Source organism: Labrus mixtus, chromosome 14 (assembly GCF_963584025.1).
Source record: "Labrus mixtus chromosome 14, fLabMix1.1, whole genome shotgun sequence".
Lineage (NCBI taxonomy): Eukaryota > Metazoa > Chordata > Actinopteri > Labriformes > Labridae > Labrus > Labrus mixtus.
Genome location: NC_083625.1, coordinates 21726709 through 21739829, shown reverse-complemented (window position 1 = coordinate 21739829; position 13121 = coordinate 21726709). Strand labels below are relative to the sequence as shown.

Genomic DNA, 13121 nt, shown 5'->3' with positions numbered 1-13121 from the left:
GCTGCTCCTGAAATCTTCTTGAGTTGTATTTTAAAACTTGTCCCTCAAAGTGGGAGACTATCACTGTCGGGGGAGGGGCGGTGTCACGGAGCAGGGATTTTAAAATGCATGTTAACATCTTAGTCCGACCTACATCGGACCAAAATCGGCCCATAATGGACATTTCATAATCGGAAAAGAACATCTAGATAAGTCGTTCATAGTCGGCAAACTAACGACATGTAAACTCAGCCATCGTATCGTAATCGGATTTTGCGTTCTGCGCATGCTCGAGAATTTCTGCCGGGGCTTTCACGCGGAAGCCGACGGCGTCCTTCTGCTGCTATCGCCATACATATATAAAATATACAAACAAGCTGTGCTTTAATATTTCAAACTTCAGGACAACCTTTAAACATACATCACTGTGAAAACTTCTCATAATGTTGTTTTCTTCTTTAAGCATCAGCTGCTTTAAAGACTCTTTAAAGACTCATTAACACGTCTGATGTCAGCCTTTCATCAGGACTCAAATGTTAATGTGGACGTAGACATGCTGACTGTGTGTGTATGTGTTTGGGAGGGAGGGGGTTCATTTGAAGAACAATAGCACGGGCGACACCTCAAACAGCTGATGGTCTGCTTGTCTTTTTCTGCTCTGACGAATCAGCAAACAGACCGACATCAAAACTCATCTGAAGCTTTGAAGAAAGACGAAAACTGAAAAAAATGTATCATGAAACTTTCTTCAAATTAATCACTTTCAGAGGTTAGATTTGGATTTTCTAAATAAACGCTTAATTTCCTGCATCTTCATAGGCTCTAACTACTCACTAATAAAGTAACATAACATGGGGTCTGACTCTCTGCAGGAGACAGACTCTAGTGGACACTACAGGAACTGCAGTTTTTGGTTTGTCATTATTGGTGTCATTTCTCATCACTGGACATTTAAGCTGCTTTTCAATGGAAACATCAGGATAACAATCGTTTGCAAAATATGTCTGCTGAAGCATCTTAGAAAATCACATGTGGGGCATTCAATTTGATAAATTTCCAGTTGGTATTGCAGGTGATTGAAATGTTCCTGAGGGATGGGTGTCCCTAGAACTGTGCTAAAATCCATCTTTTAAACTTGTTAGGGAAACATGATTATTTTCTGTGTTTCCTTCAGACTTCTGTGTCTCATCTCTCTATAATTCGCGGAGTTCCACAGGGACAGGTCAAGTCATTTAGATGTATAACCAGCAGGCTATACTGATTTATCCATCAGCAGCTGATGTGTCTCGCTGTCATGTTATTAGATACTGACTGAGAGATTAAAGAATACATCAATTATCAGGACGCTGTTTTACATCCCTCTTTATCCAAAGAAATAAACATCAGACTAAAAGTGTTCATTTGAGTTTGTTTGTTTGACTAAGAGTTTGTTCTGTTTGTTTGATTTTCAGAATCTTTCAGCAGACGAGACGCTGTAACGTCTGAAACTGTAAAAACTGTGTGTGTGTGTGTGTGTGTGTGTGTGTGTGTGTGTGTGTGTGCGTGTGTCACATACCTCAGCATGAAATCCTCGGGCTCTGATCTGCCTGAGGGGAAGAATCTAACCTACTCTTATTCAAATTAACCCACAGCACAAACACACACACACACAAGGTATTCATTTGATCGTGTGTGTGTGTGTGTGTGTGTGTGTGTGTGTGTGTGTGTGAGAGAGAGATACACAGTACAGCAGCCAATCAGGTTGTTAGTGGGAGGGGCCTCAGAGTATAAGTATCTCAGGTGTTCACAGGAGGACAGGTGCAGCAGCATTGTGTGTCCTCCTCACTCACACACGGACACATCTTTGTAACAGCAGCGTGGTCGCATGTTCACTTAGGTGTAGAGAAGAAGTGAAGAAGAGTTTCCATCATGGCGTCCTTCGTGTCGGAAGAGAGTCTGTCCTCCCCTCTTGCTGCTCGATCTCTCCCCCAGCAGGAGCTCTCCTCTCTGGGTGTCGACCCGTCTGACTTCAGCCTGTACAGTCCTCAGGCTGCTCATGAGTCCGGCCTTTGTGCGGCCCCGTGGACCTTAAACGACCACAGTGAGCCCTACCTCTGCTTCAATATCCCCACCCCAAGACCCGCCCCCTCAGGACTCCCCTCTGTGTTTGGAGGCTTCTTTCCTCCCCTGCACCCCGGCAGCCCCTGGTTCTCCCTGTCGACTCCAGATGAAGTTCTGCGACTGGTCCGCCCGCCCTACTCTTACTCAGCCCTCATCGCCATGGCCATACAGAGTGCGTCCGAGCAGCGGCTGACGCTCAGTCAGATCTACCAGTACGTCTCCGACAACTTCCCCTTCTACAGCCGCAACAAGGCCGGCTGGCAGAACTCCATCCGCCACAACCTGTCACTCAACGACTGCTTCCGGAAGGTTCCCCGGGACGAAACCGACCCAGGTGAGACATCTGAGCTGTCAATCACGCTTTGAGACAGTTCATCTCTATAACATCTGTCTGTAGAGTTTAAACTTCCTCGTGTAAAGTTTCTGTAAAGTCAGTTGAGCAAGAACCAGGCAAAGTAATCTTTGATCCTCTGAACCAAACTCCACTCAGTTTCTGTGTAAAATAAGAGGACTGCCTGTTCCGTTAACAAAACATTGTTAAAACCAACTTTATGTTGTTTATTGGCTGCATAAGCTCATGAGTTGTGTTTGCCTTACATGCTGTGAAGGAAGATAAATAGTTGCTTCATCTTTATTAACCATCTCCTCCTCCTCCTCCTCTCTGCAGGTAAAGGTAACTACTGGACTCTGGATCCAAACTGTGAGAAGTCGTTTGACAACGGAAACTTTCGCCGAAAGAGAAAGAGGAAGGCTGACAACATGACCACTGAAGAGAAACCCTCTTCCTCCCCCTCCGCCTCCCCCTCGTCTCTCTCTGAATCCTCCTCCTCAGAACCCAGCCCTAAAATTCCCAGCAGGCACTGCAGCAGCGGTGACTTTCCTGCGTTCTCAAGCTGCCCCCCCGACATCAACAGCTTCCTGTGTCACCTCCAGGACTCCTTCCCATCTCCTCATCCCCCTCCTCACACAGACTCCCCCTCCCTGTACATGCAGGTACCGAACCACGCCTCCCCCCCTCCTCCTCCTCAGGGATACGTCTCCTCTTACTCGCCGGGTGCTGTGGTGCCTCAGTGGGACTCCTGCAGCTCCTCTCCTCCTCTCTACTCCTCCCCATCTCCTCCTCTCTTCACCTCCTCCCAGTTGACCCAGTCACACTTCCCCTCCCTTGGTGACCCTCACCCCGGCTCTCCCCCGCTCTATACCGACCTGCAGACGGCGTCTTGCCTCCTGCCGGAGCTCCAGGAAGCCCAGCAGCTTCTTCAGGCCCATTGTGAGACTTTGTTCTCAGGTGGCTTCTCTGACACTCTGCCCCTCGACCCTCTGGTTCTCCAGCAGTGACACACCTGATGTGACACCTGATGTTTCGCCTGTTTACACTAAGAACTGATATAAATCATTCAGGTGGATGTTTGAAATATGCACTGAGCTGTAATGTGTTTGAATGTTTGTATTTATCGTTTTTTATTTCTTCTAAATGTTCAAATTAAAATTGAATGTTTTAAAGTGTTTATATGAACTTGATGTTTGTGTTTGGAATTAAAAAAAGAGACAACTGATTTGAATTATGAGCGTATCCTTAATTTTCACATATTTACCAGTTGCAAACAAACTGAGACAAAAAATACACAAGATTTATTCCTTTTAAAAAGGCTGATGAATAAGAAAGTTTAATAATAAAAGATATTTGGCAGCTGAGGCAACATCAGAAAATATATTATTGTATACAGAGCACTGCTATGAGCTAATGTGCTGTGGAAGTTGTTGAGGCCAAACTACCTTTTATTCTGAGCAGCAACAACTTCTAAACTTATCTTAAAACAGATCTTTTAACTTTCATATTTAACTAACACAATAATTGTTTTATGAATATGTACGCTTTTCCAAAATGCTTAGCCTATATCAATGTAAGCTTCTCTGACTGACTAGCACTGATGCAAGTTAGCCTCATATTAAAAATGATGTTAGCTGCTCAATCAGGCTATTATTAGTGTTTGCTGCTCAATCAGGCTAATATTAGTGTTAGCTTCTCAATCAGGCTAATATTAGTGTTAGCTGCTCAATCAGGCTATTATTAGTGTTAGCTGCTCAATCAGGCTAATATTAGTGTTAGCTGCTCAATCAGGCTATTATTAGTGTTAGCTGCTCAATCAGGCTAATATTAGTGTTAGCTGCTCAATCAGGCTAATATTAGTGTCTGCTGCTCAATCAGGCTAATATTAGTGTTAGCTTCTCAATCAGGCTAATATTAGTGTTAGCTGCTCAATCAGGCTAATATTAGTGTTAGCTTCTCAATCAGGCTAATATTAGTGTCAGCTGCTCAATCAGGCTAATATTAGTGTCTGCTGCTCAATCAGGCTAATATTAGTGTTAGCTTCTCAATCAGGCTATTATTAGTGTTAGCTGCTCAATCAGGCTAATATTAGTGTCTGCTGCTCAATCAGGCTAATATTAGTGTTAGCTTCTCAATCAGGCTATTATTAGTGTTAGCTGCTCAATCAGGCTAATATTATTATTATTATTATTATAATTTTACAGAAAAGAGCGGTAAGAATCATTCATAAAGAGCACTATAGAGAGCACACCAACGGGCTGTTTTTTGTTTTTTTGGGGGGGGGGGGGGGGCTTTTCTGTGCCTTTAATGGAGAGATAGGACAGTGGATATAGTCGGGAATCAGGGAGAGAGAGAGAGTGGGGAATGACATGCAGGAAAGAAGCCACAGGTGGGATGTGAACCCGGACCGCCCGCTTAAAACAACAGCCTCCATACATGCACACCAACCACTGCGCCACCAGCGCCCCAACGGGCTGTTTTTAAGATCAGGTTTATTGAAACTGAAAGATTTAGTTGAGTTACAGACACTTGTAGTTATGTTCAGAGCAAAGAGTAAAGTATTACCAGAAAGTTTACAAAAGCTCAGAAGATGAAGCATCAGTTTGCAAGGACAACTTTAAAACAGAAATGTATTTCTGTCATTGGAATTAAATTGTGGAATTCTTTAAATAGTGATTTGAAGGGCTGTGTTCAGATATTTTAGTTTAAGAAAATGTATAAAAACAAAGTTATCAGACGGTATGAAATTGGCAGTTAGTGTGTTTTGTGTGTGTTTTCCTTCTAATTTCTGAGGAAGTGAAGACTGAATTGTCAGATTTGTTTTATGTTGGCATGGTATTCATTCATTGATTGTAATTGGACAGAACCATCCAGACATTTATTGTTTGCTTTTTGAGTAAGGGGGCAGGCAAAACAAGATTTATTCTTCTCCCTGCTCCTTTCCGTACATGGGATAAAGTGTGAATTGTTTTTTTTCTTTTTCCTTTTCTGTTGTGTGTTTTGACATGTACGGAACAAATTAAAAAATGAAATGAAATGAAATATTCGTGTTAGATTTTAAATCAGGCTAATATAAGTGTTAGCCTCTCAATCAGGCTAATGTTCTCCTAAAATCACCAAATGTCACTTCCACAACAAATTGAATCTTAAATTTTCTTTGGATTTTGAAAAGTCTTGAATTTGATTTTATAAAAGTGTGTCTTTACGTCTGCAGGTGAGCTGATGTTGTTACAGTTCATTCAAATTCAGGTGTGTCTAAATATGCACTTGGGTCGAGTTGAGTGGGCTGAGTTTTGCTGTCTCGGCTGTAAATTGACTCTTCTCTGCAGTCTGAACTCTGGCGAGAATGCTTTCTTCTTCCTTTGTTCCCACTGAGATCCATGAGCTGGTGGGGGAATGATGACATCAGCACTTTCACACAACCAAACAAACATCAAATAAACAAATTAAACAAACAGTCGCTCTGTGATCCTCTGAGAATCTGCTGAGTCCTGATATCCCTTCTCAGGCATGGTTTCCTTGTGTTGAGATGGGTTTCATTGACTCTGCAGTTTTTACTGAGCAGGGCGAGTCAGCAGCAGAGATGATGAAGATTACAGGCCAGAGACTTTCAGTCAGCAGATCACACACACAGCACTCAGATTTCCCACAGACAGTGAAGTAGCTGCTAATCTAATGATCTGAAAGAAACTCGAACACAACACGACGGATTGAAACTTGAGACAAGTTAGACATGAAATAGTATTTCTTTTAGAATTTGAATTTGATTTGTCTTTTAATTTAACTTTAAAATGGACTCTTTTATTGTTAGTTAACAAGTTAATTTATCAAGATCTCAAGAAACTTTTAGCTTAAACTGAAATCATGTCGTTATCATGAGATAAGACAAATGTTAAAAAAACCCAAATTTACTCATACTCATGGTAAAATGGAGTAAATTAAAATGTCTAGATAACTCAGGGCTTCCGTACCAATCTGAAGTACTTAATAAACTAAATTTAACTCTTTAAACTACTTAGTAACATTTGTCTTAAAACTTTAGTAATTTTTCTGATTAGAATGGGTAGAATTAAATAAATATTAACACCATCTTTCTCCTTTTCAAACATATACTGTTTGTTTTTTTAGGAAAATTTTAGCTGATATTGTTATTGTTCATTTTTAGATCTAGTACTGTTTTTTTGCATTCATTATTTATTATTATTATTTCCTGTTTATATGTTGAAATACATATATCTAATCTAAATTGATCTAATTTATAATACAGTAATAATGTTTATATTTAATTCACTTATGAACCTTTTAGCTCTCTGTACCTCGAGTGTATTTTAAAGCTTAGAGTTTTTCAGTTGTGCTTACATAAAACTTTGGATGCAGGAACCTGTAACAGAACGTTGGAGTTGGCTTTTCATCAATGCTGGAGATTAAAAAGTCTGTATACTTCAGGCTATCTTGGGAAAATTCAGCATATTTGTTGTTGAATATGTATTTTGTGTAAAATCAAAATCTGCGAGTTAAAGCAGTCAGATTAAGTGTGGGGTACTACGGAATAGTACATTTTAAAAGTACTTTAAAATGTACTATTCCGTAGTACCACTTACAATTAGTGCCATTTCTTTTACTATTAACGATTTACTGTCTTACTTCACCTGACCTAAAAAGGGTTTTTGTTTTATTTTGGGGGATTAATACATTTTTAATGTGTTGGCTGAAAATGAGCTCCCTGAATGCAGCATGGTGTGAAATACAAAGACAGCATCAGAGTTTAAATGAAGGTTATTCTCTGTGAGGTCTGGCACACAAAGGACGGCGTAATCACACAGCCGCTAACAGCTCAGGTTTAATTAAGTATCCATGTTAATGTTAATGTGTCCACTGATGTCGTCCATTGATGTGTGTGTGACCATAAACAGGCGAACTCTGACAGACAGATACCATCAGATGATCAATGCAGCTGAAAGACATCTGATAGAGTCCTCTGTTTAGACACAACATGTGTGTGTGTGTGTGTGTGTGTGTGTGTGTGTGTGTGTGTGTGTGTGCGTGCGTGCGTGTGCGTGCGTGCGTGTGTGTGTGTGTGATTTATGGATGAAGTCAACAGCACCGTAAGTGTGCTGTTTGTTTACACACCTCCAATCCTCAGACAGAAATGCCCTCAGGACACACACACACACACACACACACACACACACACACTCACAGGAGTGAATGTCATCAGAGACAGCTGAAAGTGATCTTTATTATCACAATAAACACAGCATAGAGGAGTGTGTGAGCAGCAAATTAAAATGTCTTTAAGTGTTTTCGTTTAACATGAAACAACACACACACACACACACACACACACACACACACACACACACACACACACACAAACACACACACACACGTGCACACAAAGATCATCACATCTGTTTCAGCTGTAGGTAATGCTTCCTGTTTGTTTGTTGTGTTATTGAGCTTTGTAAATTATAAATTCAGATCCAAAAAAGTGTGTTGAGTTTGGCAGAGGTAGACCAACATCTCCTGTGTCCTATTAGTTCAAAGCTCTGTTTTTATGAATGAAGTGTGGTGTGTTTGCAGAAGAAGATATACTTTTCACTGTCGTTGAACATGCTGCACACACATGCACAAACAGGATCCTGTGGACATGCACTGATGGAGAGATGTCAGAGTGAGGAGGGCTGCACACAGTGAGCGCTCCTGAGCCAGTGGGGGGTTCGGTGCCTTACTCAAGGGGGCCTTGACAGTACTCAGGAAGTGACTTGGCACCTCTCCAGCCACCAGACCAACTTCCAGATTTTTCCACATCGGGACTTGGCCCCACGACCCTTACTTTCCCAGCCCAAAGCCCTAAAGACTGAGAGAGTGGTGTAACAGCTGTTCGTGGTAAAAGAAATAAAAATAAACAGCAGATAGACTTAAAGCTAATTTAAGATTCAGCTCATTACATCATTATCATGCTTTACTCATTTCTGCAGCTCTTAGTTTAATCTCTGCGTTGTTTTAAAAAGTAGTTTATTTGATTCATAATCATTAAACTCTGACGATGACTCATTAACAGACGTGTTTTAATGTCTTTGATGTTATTTCAGTGTTTCAACCTTAACTACTATATCATGAAAACTATATTAAAAAGTAATTCTGGTGATAAAACTTTTCTCAATTGACTTTTTAGAAATGGGAATCCAGGACACACACACACACGCTCACACACACACACACACACACACACACACACACACACACACACACACACACACACACACGCTCACACACACACACACGCTCACACACACACACACACACACACACGCTCACACACACACACACGCTCACACACACACACTCACACACACACACACACACACACACACACACACACACACACACACACACACACACACACACTGTGTCAGTCGTATCTGATCTGATAGTTTTCATCAAACTGTTGATGACACAACACGAAGAGGAGGGCTGAAAGTGTGCCGTCTGTTTACTGAAACACACACACACACACACTCACACACAGACGGTTTGATGACATAATTTATTAAACCTCAGGATTTGAATGTCAGACTGGGTGGTATGATGCTCACAGTTAGATCTCTGCTGACAGACGATTTATGGTTTTATTTCTCGGAGGTTAAAAGTGTAACAGAGGATCAACTGCTCTGCAGGAGGTGAATCAGAGGTCTGGAACTTTAGTTTTAAGAAAAAACTGTATCGATGCTGCGCATTCATGCAAATATATGTGCAATTAATAAACTGAAATAAAGTGCGAGAAACATTCTGATGAGAATCTGCTAAAAGAGGTTAAAAAACTAGGGGTCTTGCCGGAGAAACTCCGAGTGAAGTCCGTGCGGAAAATTCACATATAGCTTAAAGCCACTCCGGGTAGACTAATCTCTGTGGGTTTTCAGGAGATCTGTATGTGTGAAAAGGGTTCAAGTAACACTTAAAAAGTGAAACTTTGGCCTTCTGGTTATATCCAACTCCCCATGTACAACATGGAGGTTATAGTCATCACAGCGGCCGAGGGTTTGAATCAGACCTCTGCATTTTATTTTTATTTTATTTTTTATTTGTTTATTTTACAGGGACACTTGCAACGAGTCGATGCAGGGGGTTAGGGTTAGGGTACAGTTTGTATACAGGTTTCTAGCTGTGGCTAATTTGCAACCCCCATCCCTGACTCGGTTTTTGCGATTTAAAAAGAATCATTAGACTTAAAGAAATACAGAAACAGTAATACTTTACAAATATAGAACCATTACAAACTCAACACAAACAGAAGACTAAATAAGACCAACCAGTAAAATGAGGATTCAAAAGGCTCTGACACACCAAGCAGCCGGCAAAGAACTAGTGGTGACCAAGGGCGTCTGTTGGCATCGCCTCTCGTCTGACCAAAAAGTTGTACTTGAACACATCGCAAAGACTAAAGCCAACGGCCAACCACCACGTACATTCTGCAGTGAGGGGAAATAACTCTCCATGCAGGCGGCGGTAGTCCATTGTTACAATACCAGAAGACCATTTTCACACCGCTGTCGCTCACCACTCGTATTATAGGTGGCCTACCAATGGAGAATAATGTCTGATAAAAAGTTGAAAATGGCGCTGGCGTTGTCAGCACTTGGTCTTTTAGTGGAAAAAGAAAAGAAGAGGCGGAGGAGACAATGGGTGAAAGCATGGATACTACAGAGGCATGCTCAAGGGGCTTTACAGAACCTGACAGGAGAGCTGGAGAGAAATGAAACTTCCGAACAGCCAATCAGAGAGATTCCTCTCACCGACCTCCAATGCTGATTCAACATGTCGAATTGGCTGAAAAAAAGCCGATGGGGGGCGAAGGAGCCGGATACACCGCAAAAACTTGAGCGACGAGCGCTCACCGGCGGTCCAACTTGAACTGACAGCCGACGATCTCCTTGGTGTGTCAGGGCGTTAAGAGGAAACAGTCAAAGCTCACAGACCTCCTTCTGTTTCAGCTTCTACTCGTGTCTTAAAAACCTTGGACTCTGTCAGTTTGGCTGCATGTTACCCCCGACTCTCCCCTCCAGACATTTCCTGCCTCTCTCTCTAGTCGTCCTGTTTGATAAAGGCTAAAAAAAAGGGGCACATTTTGATTCAGCTCCTTGTGAACCTCCACAGCAGTATCCTGAGATTTCATGACAATAAACAGGCCGAGAGTTTGCTGAAATAATAACATTGTGATGCAGATTTGTAAAAAGTCAGAATTCATGATTTATCAGGTTTGTCTGCAGAACGAGAAGCAGACGAATCTTAAAAATGTTTGTTTTGGTTGAGCTACTTGTGATGTGAAGTCGTAACTTTTATCTGTCTGTCTTTGTAATAACTATTAACTTTGTCTGTTATAATCCCTCTGAACTGAACTGTCACCTGCTTTACGTCTGATTTGTTTCACGTTAATTACTCCAGTCATTCTTTAAGGACATGACTTAATTCAAATTTTTATGATCAGGTTGAAGCTTCAAATGATTCTGAAATATTAGATTATTAGAAATATTTTACTATAAGAAACATTGGACACAGCTGTGTTACAGGAGTAAGGAGTTTATGTTGTTCAGGTGTATCAGTTTATTATTATTTCTACCAAGTTACCACCATAACTGACATAACGTCCCGATTCCGTCTTTCTGTGTGTGTGTGTGTGTGTGTGTGTGTGTGTGTGTGTGTGTGTGTGTGTGTGTGTGTCAGTGGTCCTGCCTCAGCATGTCGTCCACCCCTATAAGAACTTTTCCTCCAGTTTCTCCTGAACTAATAACAACAGGAGAATGTGTGTGTGTGTGTGTTAGTGTGAGTGTGTGTGTGTGTGTGTGTGTGTGTGTGTGTGTGTGTGTGTCTTTGAACGCCTCATGAGAAAGTCAGCAGACGGTTCATTAATAAAAAATGTCACAGAGGACAACGGCTCGCTGATGAACCTGAACACCACTCTTTCATGTGTTTTGTTTTTAAACAGCTGATTTAACACGACCGTCCACTTTAATCTACGGTGGCCCTGAAGGTCAACTGTACAAACACTTCATCACTGGAAAAACGGTTTCACTAAACACAGTAACATTAACGTTTCCTGACATTTGTAAGTGTTTGGTGAAATGTTTTTAATAATAATAATTCATTTTATTTAAAGGCGCCTTTCAGAGCAGAGAATGAACATTAAAAAGACAAATTTACAGGATGTATAAAATCATTAGAGGATTCATGAGACAGGATGGAGAATGGTCAGAACATTCTGTGTTTCGAGATGAGATTTTTTTGTAAATGGAGAGAGAGTTAAAATAATGAATGTCTGGTGGGAGGGCGTTCCAGAGGCGGGGGGCGGAGCAGGACTGTTGGCTGTGGTCACCAGAACAACAAACAAATAAAATAATAACTTTATTCATAAAACACAGGTTAACAAAGTGCTTCAACAGACAAGCAAGTGTGAGGATGAACATCAGAATCAGCCACACTCCGTAAGTTTAAGCTCCTCCCACCTCGTCAATCAGCACAGATTTAAAACAGACATTTCCTCGGTCTGACGAGCTGCCGTCTTTGAACACCTGCTGAATATACTCACCTGTCAGCAGTATCAGCATTACTACAGCATCAGTATTTCTGCTTCACACACGCACACACACACACACACACACACACACACACACACACACACACTGTGTTTTATCTCATTATTTTCTCTCTTTGTTAATAAATGTGGAGTCTTTAGTTTAAAGTTGAAGGTTGAAGTAAGTGTCCTCTCTCCTGCATATTAAAATTTAAATCATGAATTTATAAAGCTCCACGTTTACCAGGTGCAACAAAACAATTCTAAACACATTTACTCATTAAAGTTTATATTTCAACAAAGCAACAACCTCCAGTGTTGAAACATGAAGCTGATCCTGAAGTGTAAAATCCTGCAGTTCCTGGAGTGTCCACTAGAGGCTGGCTGCAGAAGCACAGGAAGTCACATACACACCCATTCAAAAAAGCCTGTTTTCACAGCAGAGATTAACATGTTTACAGCCTGGTTCAAAAAAACCAAATAGGTCTGATTAGCTCATGTCTCGATCGGCGCACACTGTACGGGGGGTGAATGTTTTGATGACTCATCAGTTTTGATTTGATGAACGATAAGAGTTATTCACAATAAGTCGTGTAGCTGACCTGATTGACAGCTGGGCGCGCTGTAACGGTTTGTCAGGAGGTTTAAAACTCGCCTCAGTTCCAGCTCTCAGCCTGTCGTTAGGTTGACTGAAAGTTAGACTGAGACAGCATTTCCAGCATGGAGACCGCCATCGATGGGACTCCAGCGCCCCCTGCAGGAACAGACGGGTGACGCCACTCAGGCTTCAAACATTCATATTAACAGTCTATGGTCTGACTTAAACAGAGTTTCTATACTGTTTAAAATAATGTATATGAAGTGAAAATGTCTGACGTTAACATTTAAAAAGTCTGTTAGTGTTTGGAAACTAAAAGTGGAACGTTCTCTGCTCCTGTCGTCATCAGGACGCTTTTAACAGATTTAGTTTCTCGCTGAGAATAATAGTTTAAACAGAAAGCCCTGGCCATTTAAAGAGACAAAACATATTTATGATAGTGAAGTGTGTTTCATTGCTCCCTGTCATTGTTTTAATCCTCCGTCAGGTTCAGACTTCTTCTTGCTCAGAGGCACGTCAGCAGGCAGCACTGCGGCGTGTGT

General features: G+C 41.4%; 1 protein-coding gene across 1 annotated transcript; it reads left to right on the top strand.

The window, feature by feature from the left end:
• The first annotated feature begins 1794 nt into the window (after nucleotides 1-1794).
• On the top strand, nucleotides 1795-3618 carry foxi3a (forkhead box I3a). The gene is made up of 2 exons (XM_061056328.1): nucleotides 1795-2413; nucleotides 2747-3618. Exons 1-2 carry the CDS (start codon nucleotides 1888-1890, stop codon nucleotides 3415-3417), a joined length of 1197 nt encoding a protein of 398 aa, XP_060912311.1. The 5' UTR covers nucleotides 1795-1887; the 3' UTR covers nucleotides 3418-3618.
• Nucleotides 3619-13121: the final 9503 nt, after the last annotated feature.

Coding starts and splice junctions, on each gene's coding strand:
- foxi3a (XM_061056328.1), top strand. CDS start 1,888: ATGGCGTCCTTCGTGTCGGAAGAGAGTCTGTCCTCCCCTCTTGCTGCT. Junction 2,414..2,746: donor CCGGGACGAAACCGACCCAG/GTGAGACATCTG, acceptor TCCTCTCTGCAG/GTAAAGGTAACTACTGGACT.